Source organism: Microcaecilia unicolor, chromosome 5, assembly GCF_901765095.1.
Source record: "Microcaecilia unicolor chromosome 5, aMicUni1.1, whole genome shotgun sequence".
Classification (NCBI taxonomy): Eukaryota; Metazoa; Chordata; class Amphibia; order Gymnophiona; family Siphonopidae; genus Microcaecilia; species Microcaecilia unicolor.
In genome coordinates, this window is record NC_044035.1 from 42416597 (window position 1) to 42436913 (window position 20317).

Here is a 20317-nt window from a genome sequence, read left to right on the forward strand (position 1 = left end):
GCAGGGTCAGTGAACATCAGGCCCTAGTAAGCTAATCCATTTTAAACTTGTTTCACCACAATAGAGTAGTTCTCCATATGTACTCTAAATTCCTTCCTAAGGTAGTGTTGGAGTTCTATCTTAATCAGTTAATCATTCTGCCAACGTTTTTTTTCTGAAAACCATATGCTCATCTTGGCAATAGCCATCCAGCTTTTTGTTTCTTTTGACCCAAACCGGATGGGGGTAACCATCGACAAACGCACAGTTTCTAATTGGCTAGCAGATTCCATCACCTTTCGTATATCCAGACTGGTTGGACTCTAGAGGGTCATGTCAAGGTTTATAATGTCAGAGCCATGGGTACATCGGTAGCCCACTCGAGGACAGCCTCCATAGAGGACTGTAGCGTAGTCATCTGTCCGCACATTCACATCTTGTTACTGCTTTAAGCAGGATACCCGATGTGATATCTGGTTTGGGCAGACAAAAACCTGAAGGATTTGTTTGGTGTCTAGAATCCAACTCCACCCCCCTAGGCCCAATTTTCTTTAGTTCCAGGCTGCACCTTCACAACTAGTATGTAAATAGTTTCAGGTTAATTGACTTTCAGGCCTTAATGTTTCAAGTCCCTATTATCCTAGTATTGTTTTTGGTGAGCCTGGTAGCTAGGGATTCCCAGATGTGAGAATACAGCTGGCCTGCTTGTCCTCTGAGATAGCAAAGTTACTCGGCTGTAGCAGGTATTCTCTAAGGACAGTAGACTAAGTATTCTAGCGTACCCTCCCACCTCCCCTTGCACTTGTATTGTTTAGCCATCTTATGTGACTGAGGAACCCACACTTGCACATCGGGTGAGAAGTCACCAGCGCATGTGTGATAGGACACTTCTAGAAATTTCTATAATAATGTCGTTAGCATCTGCACCAGGCTGTGTTGGATGATGTCATCCAACTGTGACAATACTTGGCCTGTTGTCCTCAGAAAGCATCTGCTGCAGATGAGTCTTTTTGCTTTATCTGCTGGTCTGTGACTGCAGTTCTTTTCTTATTGCAAGAATGGTTTTATTGTCAACCCCTCTTTTAATAACTGTGGGCAATTTACATGCAAGTTACACACAGCTCTGTGTCTATTCATGTTTCTGTAAATTCTATGAACATTCTTTAAATGCATTGCAGTTTATTACTTAAGTCTTAAGCTGGGGTAGAAGCCTAGTATTGTGAAATCTGTAAAATCACATTTTTAAGTAGGACTGTGCTGGTGAGACGTTTTTACTGTTGCTAGTTGATCACAACTAAAATCCTGGTGCTGTTTATAAAACAGACTGTGAAAGAGAAACTAAATCATTTCTAATTGCTTGATCCACTCTAGAAAAAAAAATATATGTGCATGTAAACATTTGTTATGGTGCTTTACCTAACATGTACTGAGTTAAGAATGAGAAAGATGAGTGTACAAATTCTCCAGATTTTTAGGTACAAGAATCTGAAAGCTGTAATTTTTCAAAGTTTTCTCTAGTGATTTTGGACTATTATCTTTGATACATACTTTACTGTCTTTCTACTATTATGAAGCTACTACATAAACATTAAGCAGGCTTAATTTAAAGAGCAAATATGGAAATCACATTTGTTTTATAGATAATATGGTGCAATTTTAGAAGGGAATCTCAATATCAGAATTAAAGGCGTGGTGACAAGATTTGGAGTGGTAGGGAAGAAGCTGATCTATGCATTTGTCCTTGTCCCTGTTAATTTACAAAACATAACTATCTTTGAATGGCATTTACTTGCTTTTGTTTTAAATATTCTATATTTTTTCCAGACAAGTAAGAAAGTGTCTTAGCAGTGTGATAATCTCAAATCTGCTTAAGGAAAACTGTACTGTCTTTGAGGAGAGTGACATGCAGGTATGGGTATAATATAAATTATTCTTTAATTTTATATACTTTAGTGGTATTACTAAAGATTATTTTCCTTTAAATGCTTATTTATCTGGAATTTGTCCTTAACAGTGCAAATCCAAATAATTGGTGGTCTTTTATTTGCTGTCTACGATATTAGTATATTTGTGAGTATTTTTGTGTGTTCATTGTTACTGGTACAGTAGGATCTACTTAGTTGGTGGAGTTTGGTAAACTGAATTTTTATCTTTGAATTCCGAGTTGTGTTGAATGATTTGACTTAATAATTGAGCATGCTGTATCCCATCTAATTTGCTAATGGTATACTGAGACTCATTTTTAAATGACCTGTTATGTTCTTTGGTATAAAAAAGACTCTGACTTTTTGAAACTTTAACTGTTTTATTAAACATTGACTAAAAATAAAGCATTGATTATTCTTATGCACATTAGAGTGCCATATTCCTAGTATTGTAAGCTCTTTTGAGCAGGGACTGTCTTTTCTTCTTGTTAAATTGTGAAGCGCTGCGTACGACTGGTAGCACTATAGAAATGATTTGTAGTAGTAGTAGTCTGGGCTAAAGGAAATTAAGCAGTTAGCCTTTTAGCCAAATTGGAACCAAAAAGGTGTACTAGTGTTCGTGTACAGACTCCATACTGTTCTGTGTAAGGACTTTTCCTCTCATATCTTTTCTTTCTTCTAAGCTAGTTAACTTTAGCTAGCTAAATAATTTCCTTTTCCCTTTTTTCAATAGGTGTCTTGCCTTTGTAAATACTTAGCTCAGATGAAGCCTTCAGCTCTGTTAAAGAAGTTGGCAGCAGAAAGAACTGCAGAAGAACAAAATGACACTTCTAATCAGACCCTGCAAGAACTTGAGCAGGAGGTACAATCAAGACTAGACTTAATTTATTTGAAATGTTTGCAATAAAACATCTTGAGCAATGGTTCTCAACTTGTGGCCAATTAAGCCATCACAAGGGGATCCACAGGGCACAAGCAAGGGAAGGCTGTTGGTCGCTGACCAGAATCAGTAGGAGTAGTGGGGACAGGAACAGCACAAGTATGGCAGCCAGAATTAGGAGCAGGGTTAAGAGCAATGTAGCCCAAAACAGTAGGGGTTGTGGGTGGGAGGGGGTAGCACAGCCTAAAGTGGTGACAGTGGGATCAGCTGTGGTGATGGTGTGGGCACAGATCAGAAGCTTTGGTGGCAGCAAGAAAAGCAGTAGCCCACAGGGCCAGGTACAGTCAGAGGGTGACCCCTGAGTTTCAGCCAAAATCAGAACTGTTGCTCCCTCTTCCCCTGGTAGACAATGGGTGGTCCTGACCACAAACTCCACCTTCCTACCACCCAAAGGCCCTCTTTGGATCCACCTTTAGAAGACCTAGTGGTCTTAATGGCCTCTTCAGGGCAGGAGCAATCAATCCCCAGTCAGTCCTGCCCATGCTGGCTCCACAATCAAAATGGCTGCTGAGCCTGTCATGGCAGCCATTTTGAGATTGGAACTGGCATGGTAGACCTGCTGTAGTTTTGATTTTGGCTGTCATGCTTGTGCTGTTCCTGCCCCCACTTAGGGGTTTGTGGGGGAGAATCCAGGGCCCATCCGCTGCCCCACACACAAATACGCTCTTTGGATTAAAAAAAAAAAAAAATCTAATAAGACGGCAGATGGAACCCAACAGTGGAAAGTTAATTGAAGAAAGCAGACTGTGATTGATTTGTCTTGGGGCACCAGGAGGAAGCTTCTGCAAGCTGCCCCTCCAGTCTGCAGCTGCTTTTGGGAGTGGCACAGTTAGTACTGGCAGTGGCAAGTGTGATCTTTCTGGGTGAAATCAACAGGCTGGGGCTTTAGCTGCCTGAACATGGAAGGTCTACTCCTGATAATAGTGGCTGCCACAACAGTGCCAGTTTATGTGGTCCCTACCACAGGAGAACAGTGGTATGGCCCAAATGCTTGTCATCTGAGGATTGCACTGGGGGCCGGAAATGGCACAGGTAGTTGCAGAAATGGGAACTGCATCTCAGGGCTATAGGAAGAAGGCTCAGAGCATGTAAATAGCAGCCATTTTAGATTCACAGCTTATGTGCTCAGCCCCTCTCCCCTCCCAAGTTCTTTAGGGAATTTGAGCATAGCTGGACTGCTGAGTTGAGGAGTTTCCTCTTCCCTGGATTTTATGCAGCTGCTTTACCAAGCCGTTTTGCTCAGTCACAGGGACCCTCCCAGCCTCACCTCTTCTTCAGTCAGGATGTAAGTCCCAGGCTAAGGGTTCAGAGAAAACTGAGTATACAAACCATGTTTTTCATTTTTCTGCTCCCTTGTGGAGGAGTAGCCTAGTGGTTAGTGCAGTGGATTTTGATTCTGGGGAACTGAGTTCGATTCCCACTGCAGCTCCTTGTGACCCTGGGCAAGTCACGTAACCCTCCATTGCCCCTGGTAGAAAAAAGTACCTGAATATATGTAGACCACTTTGAATGTAGTTGCAAAAACCTCAGAAAGGCGGTATATCAAGTTCCATTTCCCTTCCCTTTCCCTTGTTGCTCTAGTAAGTCCACTCCTGTGGGAGCTCAGAACAAGACAGGATCTTCAATGCAATGGATAGGTGGTCTGCGTTACTGGGGCCCCTAGAAAATACGGTCATGTGGCTGAGGACAATGACCTTTCAGAAGGCTGTTTTTTCTGAAGGGGGGATACAAACCAGCCTCTGATTTGGATGAGCAATGGAGAAGCTTTACCCCTTAGTTCCTAAGGAGGAGGAGGAAAGGCTGAAGTAGCCAAGGGTGGATGCATTGGTGTCTGCTCTAAGACCACCATACCTGAGGAGTGGCCTTGAAGGATAATATTGGATTGGAAGCTATAAACCACCTTGAAGCAAGCCTTTGAGTTAGTATTCTTGGCTATGGCCTGCGTCAAATGTATGCAACAAGAGCTGGTAGTCTGTCTGTCTGGAGGACAAAGACCAAAGTCTGAGGATATCAAATTGGATAGAGGTGAGTTTGACATATGAGGCAAATACCTTGTATGGCCTAGTTAGAAACTCAGCCAGAGGTATTGTGGTCGCAGTATCTGCTTAGCTCCTGCTATGGCTCAGGAATTAGGCTGCAGATATAGCTTCCAAGACCCAGCTCAGCAGGCTTTTGAAAATTTGGAAAACGTGGCTAAGGATCTGGGGGAATTAAGTCCCAGAGGTTTGTCAGAGGATAAGCTCAGGACTTTGGGTTCTGCAGTGGCAAGATCTAAGCTTCAGAGGGCACACTGTTATTGGCTAGATAGAAAAGGATCCTCGTAGTAGTCTGTTTTTTTGTCCTGAGGTAGCATCTTTTGTGTGGACAGGAAGGGAACTATACTCAGCGCTAAAGTTGCTCTGGCCCCAGAAGTGCACAGTGATAGGCTGCTGGTCTCGACCTTAACTGAGCGCATAGGGAGGTAGTTGTCCACGTTCAAGGAGTGGAACATAATGAACCAGTGGGTCCTGAACATGATGCAGTCAAGGGTACAGATTAGTTTTCCAGCCACCTTTCCAGTTTGTTTCCCCTTGCCATGAGAAGGTGGCAGTCATAAAGACCCAAGAGGTTGCTAAGTTTGAAGGCAGTGGTTCCCGTTCCCAAGGAAGAATTGGGGACAGGAATTTATTCTTCAGGACTGCAAAGTAGATAGGTACGTTTTTGCCCCATTCTGGACCCAGTATAGATAAAGCATACATTGAAGATATTGTATTTCTGGATTGAGACATTGCTCAAACTCCTGCTCAAACAACTGCAAGGAGGCTTACCTGCATATTTCAAATTGGAAGTCACATCAACCGTTCTTGTGGTACTTGCTGCATGGGTGATCAGTTTCAAGAAGAGCAGTTTGCAACCCTCCCAGTGTCTCCAATATTTGGAGGTGCTCTTCGACATACGTAAAAGAAAGTTTTCTTCTCAGAGCTGAGGCAGCTTAAGCTTGAAGTGGTACTGCTCTGCAGCAGACACATATGCGTCCAAACCCAGTCTCTTCTGGATCATTGGTCAGCCCAGTCCCAGAGTTAGAATTGCTGCCTCCAACGGATGTCCTTTTTGTCTTATGGCTTGGCCCTTGAGAGGTTTGTGTCTAAAATGGAAAAGGGTATGCAAAAAAGGAGATTACAGCATTTCTGCAGGTCCACAAGGATCTATCTCCTTGGCATATACTAGGATCTGGAGAGTTTGAGTCCTGCAGTTCAGAGAAAGCATATTTGCTGTTCTGGGCTTCAATTTCTCACATCCTGTCAAAAGGATTAAGGGCTTAGCTGTAGGGTACTTGAATTTCCAGTTAACAGCCTTGGTATATTTTAGGTGATGCATGGATGGAGTACCATAGGGATGTGGTTGGTGTCTTGAAAGAGGTGACACTCTTCAAGTCCACGGTTCAGTTACTCTGTTTTGCTGAACCTCAGTTTGGTCCTTCAAGCACTGTGTGCCTTGCTCTTTGAGCCCTTAAAAGTAGTCTTCCTTCAACAGTTGTACAGTAAAAACTTTTTTGGTGGCTATTTGTTCTGTAAGAGAAACTTCCAAGTTGCATACTCTTGACTGAAAATTGGTGTTTGTCCTGTTCCCTCCTTTTTTGCTTAAGTTAGTTTAGTCTTTCACATGTCAGTGATTCTTCCATCCACAGGAGTTTGGGGTAGTTTTCCATCATCTCTATCTTTTGGATGTTCATAGAGTCCTTATGTTTTACCTAGAGGTTACTAATGCCTTCTGGAGGTCAGATCGTTTTGGGGTCTGTAGAAAGGTGATATTTGAAGGGCTGCTTATATGTTGGCTTAAAAATATATCTTCACCTTATGTTCTCAAGTTGAGTACCACTGTTTGTGCCTTGAGGGACTTCAAAAGACATGGCAGTTTTTATGAGCAGGGTTGCACAGTTTTAGTCAAAATTTTGTAGAGTATCGGTCAATTTTGCATATTTTCTAGCACTATAATCTGTTTGCCTTTGCTAGGGAAGACACAACTGCGGAGTGGGACTATTGAGACATGGGGCTTCAGGGTCCTTTCTAAACTAGGGGGTGCTTTTGCTGCTGCTTTTAAATCCTAATTCTGAACTGGTTGGTTGATAATAAGGAAGGGACAATTTTGTTCTTCATTTTCTTTCCTTGAGATCTTCAGAGCAATCAAGAGTCCCACTCTTGTACTCTTCTGTGGGATTAGTCAAAGTCTGGAGAAGAGTTAGTTCTGGGAATTGTCTTGGGTTCCCTCAAATTCATAGTGTTCTCTGGGTGGGTTCCCTCTTCCCTATCTGGAGGGTAGGGGTGGTTTATTTTGCTTTGTTACAGAAATACTGGTGAGCAAGGGTGCACAGTGCCCTTTATAGGGGCAGGGTGTTCAAGTAGTTCCCTAGTTCCATCTCATAACACACTGGTTTTGGACTGGTCTGGAGAAATCAAGGACAAAAAATTTAACAATTAGCAAGTAAAACTACATATTTCCTTTTTTTTTTTTTTTTGTTACATTTGTACCCCGCGCTTTCCCACTCATGGCAGGCTCAATGCAGCTTACATGGGGCAATGGAGGGTTAAGTGACTTGCCCAGAGTCACAAGGAGCTGCCTGTGCCTGAAGTGGGAATCGAACTCAGTTCCTCAGTTCCCTTATTAACTTAATGGCATTTCCCCTAGTCCAGTGTTCCCCACTTCTTCAAACAAAGTACACACGAAGTCTAACATACGAACCATGTACCTCTGACCACCAATCAACTAAAAGTTAACTAACTTGGCAACTTACATAACACGTACAGATAATTGGAAATGGTATTCAGAACAAGACAGTTATGTTTCACTGCCATATAACCTGTCTGGTCAGAGCATGTTTTGGAGTAAAAATGAACAGTGAGACTTACAGATTGGTCTATTTATATAAACAGGAGAAAGTTGTTCCACAAAAGCGGTGAACTTCCCCATAGTGACCCGATTCCTTGTTTCATTTTCCCAGAGAATAAAAGATGAAACTTGATTGGTCACTCTGGACAGCTTCTCCACTTTTTGTGAAGAAATTTCATTTTTTTTCTTAAATAGTTCCCAATTAACCAAGGCACTTTTCTATGTATATAACAAATGAAAACTAAAAATAAATAGCACATAGTAATGACACAGATGTGCAAACTGTCTTCAGCATATGTAAGGGATTCAACCACAGCCACTTAGAAACATAGAAACATGACTGCAGATAAGAGCCAAATTGGCCCATCCATAGCAATCACTATCTTCTCCTTTCCCTAAGAGATCCTATGTACCTGTCCCATGCTTTCTTAAATTCAGACACAGTCCTCATCAGCACCACTTCCACCGGGAAGCAATTCCTCGCATCCACCGCCCTTTCTGTGAAAAAGTATTTCCTTAGATTACTCCTGAGCCTATAACCTCTTAACTTCATCCTATGCCCTCTCATTCCAGAGTTTTTCTTCATTTGAAAGAGGCTCACCTCCTGTACATTAATGCCATAGAGGTATTTAAATGTCTCATATCCCTCTCTCCCGGCTTTCTTCCAATGTATACATATTGAGAACTTTAAATCTGTCCCCATATGCTTTATGATGGAGACCACTGACCAATTTTGTAGCTGCTCCCTGGACCGACTCCTTCCTGTTTATATCATTTTGAAGATGCGGTTTCAAGAATTGCACTCAGTATTCTGAATGGGACCTCACCAAAGACTTATACAGGGGCACAATCGCCTCTTTTTTCCTGTTGGCCATTCTTCTTATGCACCCAAGCATCCTTCTGGCTTTGACCATCACCTTTTCTACCTGTTTGTGACAGATGATCTCAAGGTGACCAATCGCCCCCAAGTCTCGCGCTTATTTCACCACCTGTGCTATACTGTTCCATTAGATTTTTGCTACCTAAGTTTATGACCCTGCATGTTTTAGCATTACATCTGAGTTGCCAATTGCTGTAGCATTCTTCAAGCTTTGCAGATCCCTCTGCATGCTGTCCACACCCTCCAGGGTGTCCACCCTATTACAGAACACCTTTACCAGACAGTCCTTCTGCAGTATCACTCACAAAGATGTTAAAAAGAGCTGTCCCAAGGACCAATCCCTGTGGTACACCACTGATAACATCTTTTTCCTGATGTTTCCTCAGAGCAAGCTCCATTTACCACTACTCTCTGGGTTAAAAATTGGTTAAGTGGAAGGAGACGGTCACTTTAGGACCCATACCGAGGGCACTCAGTTTATTTATCAGTTGTCTGTGTGGAATCGTGTCAAAGGCTTTGCCAAAAATCCAAATACATGCTAGCACCCTTCCTATATCTAACTATTTGGTCACCCAGTCAAAGAAATCAATCAGATTTGTCTGGCAAGACCTGCCTCGGGTCCTGCAACCATTTGATTCTAGAAACCTCATAATCCTCCACTTTAGAAGCGCTTCTATTAGTTTACTCACCACCGAGGTCAGACTAACAGGTCTATAATTCCCAACCTCCTCCTTACTTCTACTCTTGTGCAGAGACCACATATGCCCTTCTCCGGGACCAATCCAGACTCTAAGGAAGCATTGAAGAGGTCAGACAATGGAGCTGCCAGAACTTCCCCAAGTTCTTTGAGCACCCTTGGATGTCGAAATCCTGACTTTAAAATCCTTGTGATATCTTTAATAGGATCAGAGCGTTAAGTAACAGTAGCCGTCCAGCCAGCAAAAGTTGGTGATGCAAGGATTTTGACTACATTTTGGTATAAAACATTTCTTCCATAACACCAGAGATTTACCAGACCCCTGAGGCAGGCATTCTTGCTGAAACACGGCCATGTTGGGTTGTATTTTTAGTAGGTTTTAATAAAGATGACTAGACATCCTCCTCGGATCCACCTCATTGTTTTATTTGTATCTCATCAGTCCCCATCACCTTGTCTATTTTTGGTTTAGCTAGCTCCTCTTGAACAGAGTCTTCTGAAAATCGATCCTGGTCTACCGAACATACGTTTCCATTAGCAATTGTTTTCTATGGCCCTGCTCCCGACCTTTCATCTGTGAGCACAGAACAGAAATAATTAAGTATTGTAGCTTTATCCTTATCAGCTTCTACATATTCCTCCCCTTCACCCTTGGGTCTCACTGTGCTATTTTGGCACTTCTCCTATCGCTTACATATCTAAAAAGTGTCTTTGAGGCATATTTTCAAAGCACTTAGCCTTCCAAAGTTCCATAGGTTTCTGTGGAACTTTGGAAGGCTAAGTGCTTTGAAAATATGCCTCTCTGTCTCCCAGTTTTACCATACTGGCTTCTGTCTCCCAGTTTTACCATACTGGCTGTCTTTTCCTCCATTTGTATCTTTGCTTTTCTAGATATTTTTGCTTGTCTTCCTCTTTCTGTATCGTCTTGTAACTTATGAAGGCTAACCTTTTTTTCTTACCTTTCAGCTTCTACATTTGAGAACCAAAGCTTTCTAACACTGGAGATTTAGCGCATAGTCTTAGGTGGAGTAAAAAGTTGGCTCTCCTCAGTGGTTAGCATTAATGAGGGTTTTATGCCAGCATGAAATACTGTACCTGCAACTGTTGTTTTTATTGAACAGGATGGGTGGAAGAAAACTTCGCGGGCGGTCCCGCATGTAGGGCACGCCCACCGCGCATGCGCGATTGTCTTCCCGCCCGTGCGCGACCGTTCCCGCTCAGTTTTTTTCTATTCCGCGCTGGAGAGAGACATGTTACCGTCTCTCTCTTTGTCAGCCCCGGAAACCGGATTGCGGCCTAGCCGGTTTTTTCTTGTATCGCGTACGCGTTCGCATGGTTTTTTCTTAGGAAACTAAAAAAGAAAAAAGTTGTCCTCGTCGTTCTTAGCCGCGAGGGCACTTCGTCGCAGCCTTGTGGCCGTGCGGTCGTTTCTTTTTCGGGTGTGCTTTTCACCGCCACCATCGACGACTTTGACCTCGCCGACGCGATTTTTCCGTCGATGTCCTTGAAGGTCCCGAGCAGATTCAAAAAGTGTGGTCGGTGCGGCCGGCAGATCTCGCAGACCGATACCCACGCTTGGTGCCTCGGCCCGGAGCATAATTCCAAGACGTGCACCTTGTGTCTCGGCTCAAGGAAGCGGACACAGGTGGCGAGGCAAGTTCTTCGGGACCGTCTTTTTGGAACTTGCGCCGGCCCTTCGACGTCGACCTCGACGGCATCGGTGTTGACGGCCGGGTCTTCGGTACCGATGTTGACGAAATCGGCGCCGACCCCAGGAGTACAGGTACCGTTGGCCCGCCGGCCTGCCGGTGAGGGCGGGGGTGAGCGGCCGCGCGGGCAGTCTGCCCCAGCTACTCCCTCTACCCAGGGCCATCGGGACTGAACCCTGTCGGATCCGATTCCTCGGGGGGGGGGGGTTCCACCTCCTCGTCTCTTGCGCCGATGACGGGCATCGTAAGAAAGCAAAGAAGCACCGTCATCGGTCGCCCATGGCACACGGGACTGCCAGCTCCAGTACTTCAAGGGACTACTCGATGCCGAGGAACAGGGAGGAGCGTTCCCCCTCGGTTGAAGAGGTGTCGCTGCGTCAGTCCGCGGGTACTTCGGTACCGTCTCCTGGACCCGAGCAGCTTCCGGCACCGACACCCACACCGGCCCCCCTGCCTTTCCCGACAGCGGGCCTTGACGAGTGCCTCCGAGCCATCCTTCCCGGGATCCTGGAAGGGCTGATGCGCCTGGCTCTGCCAGCACCAGGGGTGCTTGCGCCCCCGGCGCTGTTGATGGAGGCGCCGGTGTGCTCTGGCCCGATGCCGAGGCCGCCGAAGCCGCTTGCGGCACCGGTGTCGACCGCCACGCAGGTGGAGTCCCTGTCGACGTTGATGGAGGGAGCTTCGTCCCCGCCGGTGCGGGAGTCCACCGCTAGACGCCATCATCGAGGACGTGGTTCCTCGCAGTCGAGACTGGCCCGGTTGAGGTCTGAGCTGAGAGAGCTCATGTCCGACACCGAGGAGGAGGAGGCCTCTTGGGGGGAGGAGGAGGACCCCAGATATTTCTCCTCAGAGGAGTCTGTGGGTCTTCCCTCTGACCCCACTCCTTCACCGGAGAGGAAGCTCTCGCCCCCTGAGAGCCTCTCCTTTGCCTCCTTTGTCAGGGATATGTCTATTTGCATTCCCTTTACCGTGGTTACTGTGGATGAGCCGAGGGCGGAGATGCTCAAAGTCCTCGACTATCCATCACCACCTAGAGAGTCTTCCACGGTGCCGTTGCACAATGTCCTTAAGGAGACAGATTAGATAGTGGGACTGGCTGAAGCCACTATCTAATCCCACCATCCCCAAGAAAGCGGAGTCCCAATACAGGATCCACTCAGACCCAGAGTTGATGCGGCCTCAATTGCCTCATGACTCGGCGGTCGTGGACTCTGCTCTCAAGAGAGCACGGAGTTTGAGGGATACCGCCTCGGCGCCCCCTGGGCGGGAGTCTCGCACTCTGGACTCGTTTGGGAGGAAGGCCTACCAATCTTCCATGCTCGTGACCTGCATCCAATCATACCAGCTCTACACGAGCATTCACATGCGGAACAATGTGAGGCAACTGGCGGACCTGTTCAACAAGCTCCCCCCAGAGCAGTCCAGGCCGTTTCAGGAGGTGGTCAGGCAGCTGAAGGCGTGCAGAAAGTTCCTGTCCAGGGGTATCTATGACACCTGTGATGTGGCATCTCGAGCTGCGGCCCAAGGTATAGTGATGCGCAGACTCTCATGGCTGCGTGCCTCTGACCTGGACAACCGCACCCAGCAGCGACTGGCAGATGTCCCTTGCCGGGGGGATAACATTTTCGGCGAGAAGGTCGAGGTGGTGGACCAACTACACCAGCGGGAAACCGCTCTCGACAAGCTCTCCCACCGGGCGCCTTCAGCATCCACCTCTGCAGGTGGACGTTTTTCCCGGGCCCGGCAGGCTACACCCTACGCCTACAGCAAGCCAGGTACACCCAGCCGGCCCGAAGGCCTCCTTAGGCACAGGGACAGTCCCCGCGTGCTCGTTCCCGTCAACAGCGTGCGCCTAAGCAGCCCCCTGCGCCTCCACAGCAAAAGCAGGGGACGGGCTTTTGACTGGATCCATGGGAACATAGCCGCCATCAAAGTACCCGTACCGGACGACCTGCCGGTCGGGGGAGGTTGAAAGTTTTTCACCAAAGGTGGCCTCTCGTACCTGCGACCAGTGGGTTCTCCAAATAGTGCGGTGCGGATACACCCTGAATTTGATCTCCACCCCGCCAAATTGCCCACCGGGAGCCCAATCCTTCAGCTCCCAGAGGAACTCTCCGCCCTTCTCAGCGCCAATGCGGTCGAGCCCGTGCCACGCGGGCAGAGATTCTATTCCAGGTACTTCCTTGTGGAAAAGAAAACAGGGGGATGCGCCCCATCCTAGATCTGAGAGGCCTGAACAAATATCTGGTCAGAGAGAAGTTTAGGATGCTTTCCTTGGGCATCCTTCTACCCATGATTCAGAAAGACGATTGGCTATGTTCCCTGGATTTAAAGGACACTTACTACTAGTACTACTACTACTACTTAACATTTCTAGAGCGCTACTAGGGTTACGCAGCGCTGTGCAATTTAACAAAGAGAGACAGTCCCTGCTCAAAGAGCTTACAATCTAATAGACAAGTGAACGGTCGGTCCGATAGGGGCAGTCAAATTGGGGCAGTCTGGATTCACTGAACGGTAAGGGTTAGGTGCCGAACGCAGCATTGAAGAGGTGGGCTTTAAGCAAAGATTTGAAGACGGGCAGGGAGGGGGCTTGGCGTAAGGGCTCACATCCCGATACTGCCAGCTCACAGACAGTATCTCCGATTCCGTCTGGGGACACGACACTTTCAGTATTGTGTGCTGCCCTTTGGGCTCGCCTCTGCACCACGGGTGTTCACGAAGTGTCTCGTGGTGGTTGCGGCATATCTACGCAAGCTGGGGGTGCACGTGTTCCCGTATCTCGACGATTGGCTGGTCAAGAGCACCTCAGAGGCAGGAGCTCTTCGGTCCATGCAGTGCACTATTCACCTTCTGGAGCTGCTGGGGTTTGTGATAAATTACCCAAAGTCCCATCTCCAGCCAGTCCAATCTCTGGAATTCATAGGAGCTCTGCTGAATTCTCAGATGGCTCAGGCCTTTCTTCCCGAAGCAAGGACGCAGAATCTCCGTTCCCTCGCTTCCCAGACCAAGAGCGTCTCAGCAGGTCACAGCTCGGCAGATGTTGAGACTCCTGGGCCATATGGCCTCCACGGTTCATGTGACTCCCATGGCTCGCCTTCACATGAGACCTGCTCAGTGGACCCTAGCTTCCCAGTGGTGCCAAGCTACCGGGAATCTAGAAGATGTCATCCACCTGTCAGTTGCTGCAATTCGCTGCACTGGTGGACGATTCGGACCAATTTGACCCTGGGACGTCCATTCCAAATTCCGCAGCCCACGAAGGTGCTGACGATGGATGCATCTCGCCTGTGGTGGGGAGCTCATGTCGATGGGCTCCACACCCAGGGACTGTGGTCCCTCCAGGAACAAGATCTTCAGATCAACCTCCGGGAGCTCCGAGCGGTCTGGAACGCACTGAAGGCCTTCAGAGATTGGCTGTCCTACCAAATCATCCAAATTCAGACAATCAGGTTGTAATGTATTATATCAACAAGCAGGGGGGCACCGGATCTCGCCCCCTGTGTCAGGAAGCTGTCAGGATGTGGCGTTGGGCTTGCCAGTTCGGCATGCTTCTCCAAGCCACATACCTGGCAGACGTAAACAGTCTGGCCGACAGGCTGAGCAGTCATGCAACCGCACGAGTGGTCCCTCCATTCCAGAGTGGTACGCAAGATCTTCCAAGAGTGGGGCACCCCCTCGGTGGACCTTTTCGCCTCTCAGACCAACCACAAGCTGCCTCTGTTCTGTTCCAGACTACAGGCGCACGGCAGACTGGCGTCGGATGCCTTTCTCCTCCATTGGGGGAACGGCCTCCTGTATGCTTATCCTCCCATACCTTTGGTGGGGGAGACCTTGCTGAAGCTCAAGCAAGACCACGGCACCATGATTCTGATAGCGCCTTTTTGGCACCTTCAGATCTGGTTCCCTCTACTTCTGGAGTTGTCCTCCGAAGAACCATGGAGATTGGAGTGTTTTCCGACTCTCATTTCGCAGAACGACGGAGTGCTTCTGCACCCCAACCTTCAGTCTCTGGCTCTCACGGCCTGGATGTTGAGGGCGTAGATTTTGCTTCGTTGGGTTTGTCTGAGGGTGTCTCCCGCGCCTTGCTTGCCTCTAGAAAGGATTCCACTAAAAAGAGTTACTTTTTCAAATGGAGGAGGTTTGTCGTTTGGTGTGAGAGCAAGGCCCTAGAACCTCGTTCTTGTCCTGCACAGAACCTGCTTGAATACCTTCTGCACTTATCAGAGTCTGGTCTCAAGACCAACTCAGTAAGGAATCACCTTAGTGCGATTACTGCTTACCATCATCGTGTAGAGGGTAAAGCCATCTCTGGAGAGCCTTTAGTCGTTCGATTTATGAGAGGCTTGCTTTTGTCAAGGCCTCCTGTCAAGCCTCCTGCAGTGTCGTGGGATCTCAACGTCGTCCTCACCCAGCTGATGAAACCTCCTTTTGAGCCACTGAATTCTTGCCATCTACCTGACCTGGAAGGTCATTTTCTTGGTGGCAGTTACTTCAGCTCATAGAGTCAGTGAGCTTCAAGCCCTGGTAGCTCATGCTCCTTATACAAAATTTCATCATAACAGAGTAGTCCTCCGCACTCACCCTAAGTTCCTGCCAAAGGTGGTATCGGAGTTCCATCTTAACCAGTCAATTGTCTTGCCAACATTCTTTCCCAGACCGCATACCTGCCCTGCTGAACGTCAGTTGCACACATTGGACTGCAAGCGAGCGTTGGCCTTCTATCTGGAGCGGACACAGCCCCACAGACAGTCCGCCCAATTGTTTATTTCTTTCGACCCCAATAGGAAGGGGGGCGCTGTCGGGAAACGCACCATCTCCAATTGGCTAGCAGATTGCATTTCCTTCACTTACGCCCAGGCTGGGCTGGCTCTTGAGGGTCATGTCACGGCTCATAATGTTAGAGCCATGGCAGCGTCAGTGGCCCACTTGAAGTCAGCCACTATTGAAGAGATTTGCGAGGCTTCGACGTGGTCATCTGTCCACACATTCACATCACATTACTGCCTTCAGCAGGATACCCGATGCGACAGTCAGTTCGGGCAGTCAGTGCTGCAGAATCTGTTTGGGGTTTGAATCCAACTCCACCCTCCAGTACCCGATTTTATTCTGTTCAGGCTGCACTCTGTTAGTTGTTCTTCGTAGGTCAATTTCTGTTATGCCCTCGCCGTTGCGAGGTTAAATTGACCTGGGTTCTTGTTTTGAGTGAGCCTGAGAGCTAGGGATACCCCAGTCGTGAGAACAAGCAGCCTGCTTTCCTCGGAGAACACCTGCTACAGGTATGTATCATTCGCTTTGTCTGGCACCCCCAATCATTTGGTGGCACCTATGCACAGACAGACCCTCACCAGAGATCACAAATTAGAAATAGAAATATGAAAACAAAAATTGATCTGGTAACCCCTACTCAGAACTTCTTGATTTTCTTTTAATTTCTTGAGTAGAGAGGTGTGGGAGCCGTGTTAGTCCACTTTTAAAGGTAATCAATAGAAATCAAAATAAAACATGGAAAAGAAAATAAGATACCTTTTTATTGGACATAACTTAATACATTTCTTGATTAGCTAATCAAGCTATGTATTTTATGTCCAATAAAAAAGGTATCATTTTATTTTCCATGTTTTATTTTGTTTTATTTCTATTACTTTTAATTTCTGTAACTTGTTCTTTCACATTGAAAGTGTACAGTATGTCAGATCAGTAAAACGCCTTCAGTGTATTTTGAATGGCACTTGTTCAGTAGCAGATTGGAAAAGAATATATGGATATGAATGTTTGCAAAGTACTGTAAACACACAAGAAGCAAACCTTTTCTAGTGAATAGAATGGGTGTCCCCCCCCCCCCAAAAAAAAAAAAAGAGGTCATGGCCTGAGCCTAAGTATATACTTGAGTTTAGCATCAAAGTTTTACTATATGGAGAAAGCAGGGGATGCATGGAATGGTAGTGATAGAATTTACCAAATTAGGAGAAGCACTAAAGAGCCCTAGCTGCAAAAAAGGGAAGGGAAACCTGAGATCAGTTAGGCTCTGACACTGAAATAGGTAGTAAGCATAAATAAATAGGCCCTCTAATACTTGCTGTCATTTCTAAATTTAAAAAAAAAAAAAAGTTGAGGTAGCAGTTTACTTCCTTTGTCCTGACTGGATCATACTCTCTGTACTGATCTAGTTGGACTCGAGGAAAGAAAATTAGCAGGTAATATACAGCCTTCAAATTGATATTGTATTGACCTGATTATAGGGCTACTGACTCAAAAGTATGAACTGTCTTAAAACATGATGAAACAGTCATGGCCAAAATTTTGGAAACAAAACTCAATTTAAAGATCAATTTAGTTACCAATCCTATTTTTTCACAGTCTTGACATTCAGGTTAAGGCTTATTGAATATTTTATATACATATGTGGGCATATGTAGTAAATAAGTTTTGTGATGTCCTATAACCCCCTCTACCCTGCCTAGTTTTTGGGGAAGGAGGTGGAGACCATTGATATATATATATTTTTTTCCTGCCGGGAAGCCATAGACTTGCTGTAGGTGCAGTAGTCTACTTCTTTATTTTTCTGCTCTCATGCATGGTGGGATGTGGCATTTTACTCGTTCCCTGTAGCTTGAAAGATGCTGCCTTTTATACCTGATGGGGAGCTTCTGCTGCTGTCCTCACCAGTGCTGCTTCCTTTTGCCTTTCAGGCGTAGTAGGTATGCCAGTGCTACCACTTCCCCTGCTCATGGTCTCCAGTATTTGGCCCATTGGGATATGTTGTACTGGGTTTCTTCGGCAGCAGTCTTTGGTTGTGATAGTAAGGACTGAGGTGAGATGTTTGACATGCAGAATGTCCAAAATACTTCACTTTATAATCCAGATTAATTCAGTAATCTGAACTTCGTTTCATGCCAGTTGTCTGATTATTGGGCCACTTAACGTTTCTTCTTCAGAAGCACTATAGAAATTAGTAGTAGTAACAGTTAAATTCAGTCAAAAAAAATTTTTTTTTAAGGAAAATATTGTATTCCAGATGCTCCCAACTAGAGAGCTCAAATGTGCATTGTCAGCTAGTTTAGAAAAATTGATGCTACAACTGTTTTCAGTTTGCAACAAGAGCAAGTATTAATCCTTATTTCATTTCTTTAGGCATACTATCTAACCTACAGTCTTCTTAACTTGGTTAATGAAGTTATTTATTCTGATGTTTCTCGTAATAGTCAAAAGGTAAGTATTGTACCTAAACTCTAATAATGCGCTAAGCCTCCTTGAGCATCATTTAGAAAGGAAGACTAAAGATTCAAATTAATGTATGTGTGTATAATTGAATATGTAAACTGTATGGAGCTCTTGTAGTATGTAGTAATAACAAATCTTAGCAATAAATTCTTTTTTTTTTTTTTTTTAATTTCAGTATTATAGAAATATTCCAGGTGCTAAACATAGACAATCATTGTAGCTTGCAAAGGCAGCAATTCAAAGATCAGTGCTAGCTGTTCCATAATACAAAATAGTCTTGTGCAGCTTATTGTCGTGGGAACTGAGTTTATCTTGGTGGTCAAGTAGCTAATGATGATAGTGTTGGTTTTTTTAGTGTTTTCAAAAATACCAACAAAGCTGTTGTGTAAACCAGTGGCGTAGCTACGTGGGGCCTGAGGGGGCCCGGGGCCCCGTAGATTTGGCCCTGGCCCCCTGCCCCATGATCCCCTTCAACCCCCCCTCCCGCCACCAACTCTCCCCCGCCGTCGCCGCAAATGATACCTTTTTTGAAGAGAGACTTCCTTCCGCGCTCGAGTAGCGCCTTTCTTTAACGAAGTTCCGGCGATCAGCTGTTGCCGGCGTCGAAACAGCTGATCGCCGGAACTTAGTTGAAGAAAGGCGCTACTTGAGCGCGAAAGGAAGTCTCTCTTCAAAAAAGGTATCATTTGCAGCGACCGGGCGGCGACGGCGGGGGAGAGTTGGTGGCGGGAGGGGGGGTTGAAGGGGATCGTGGGCGGGGGGGTCCGATGTGGTGGCGGCGGCAGTGGGGGGCGGCTAAAAGGTGCCCCCCCACCCCGGGCTCTGGCCCCCCCTCCTGGCGAGGTCTGGCTACGCCCCTGGTGTAAACACTGAATTGCAGATCTTACAAGGCAAATAAAGTGTTTATTCTCTTAATGCCCATTAACTACCCTCCTAATACATGTTAAATGGCAAAATCATACGTTGACTGTAGTGCATGTTGAAAGTAAGCATTCACAACATAATGAGAAGCAATTGCATCGAAAACACTTGTACCTTCACAAGTTGCATTATTTCAGGGAAAAAAAAACAGTAGGTGAAAGCTGGCATTTTTTTTTCTACCTGGGCATTTTGGGCCATTAATATATAGACTGTGGCTCAGTTTAAAACACAGGCAACTGTGGTCAGAGTTCCAGGCTACACCCTCCACCCAGTCATAACAGGTAATAAGTGTTCCAGCCCCACCCCAGCCCTACCTCAAGATATTTGTGATAGTCTTGGGGTCACTTGCACTTATACGGCAGCCTGACCTCTAACTGTAGTACTGTCAGACTACCACTAGGGTTGCAGCTGCCATTTTAGACCTAATGCTGGCAGGTGTGCCTGGGGATTACTCCTGCCCCGTGACCATTAAACGAGAAGCGATATTGTGATGTAGGCCTAGGGGAAATATATTTTTTTTTGGAGGGGAAGGGGTAATGGTGGAGTGCTTACTACTTAATGGGTCTGGGAGATCTTCGTTGCAGGAGGGGTGGACCTGGGATCCTGACCATGGTTAACTTTTACAGTGTTAGTCTCTTTAAGAGAGCCTCCATGGAGGCATTGATCAACATGTTAGCAGCCGATGTTTCCTGGGAGCAAAATAATTCCGTTTGTGAAGTTTTTCACAAGTTGGGTTATTCCTTTTTATTGCCAAAGTCGCTAACCTGCAGTACTGAATTACTGCAGGGTAGTGACTCCCGTGGTAAAATAAGTTCAATAAAATGCTGTTTTTATCACAGTTTAGTAACAACTTCTCTTAGTGATCAGAGGCTGCATTGTAGCTCCCTAAGCATATTTAAAGTAAAAAAATCTGTTAGGTAAAACTATGTTGCGATTGTGACCAGTTAGTATTGGGCTTTTTGTCTCTCTTTATTTATTACACAGGTCTTAGGTTCTTATTTATAGTAGGAAAAATTTTAGAATAGTTTTCCATTCAAAATAGATAAAATGAGCATCTCAATGTTTCAAGCAGTTGAAATAGTTTAGTTGCTCTGAACTTATAGCAGAATATATAGATGATATCCAGGGTGTACATTCTGGTCCTTGAACTACCAAAAAGTCAGCTTTTTTGGATAA

At 45.9% G+C, this 20317-nt stretch overlaps 1 protein-coding gene across 1 annotated transcript in view; it reads left to right on the plus strand.

Moving 5' to 3' along the window:
• LOC115470002 (SMC5-SMC6 complex localization factor protein 2-like) overlaps positions 1-20317 on the plus strand; it is a gene marked incomplete at its 5' end in the record, with an annotated part of 119785 nt that overhangs the window by 83099 nt on the left and 16369 nt on the right. Inside the window, 3 exon segments of the mRNA XM_030202835.1 lie at positions 1804-1888; positions 2638-2766; positions 18131-18208. Of these exon segments, the coding sequence (XP_030058695.1) occupies positions 1804-1888; positions 2638-2766; positions 18131-18208 (292 nt within the window).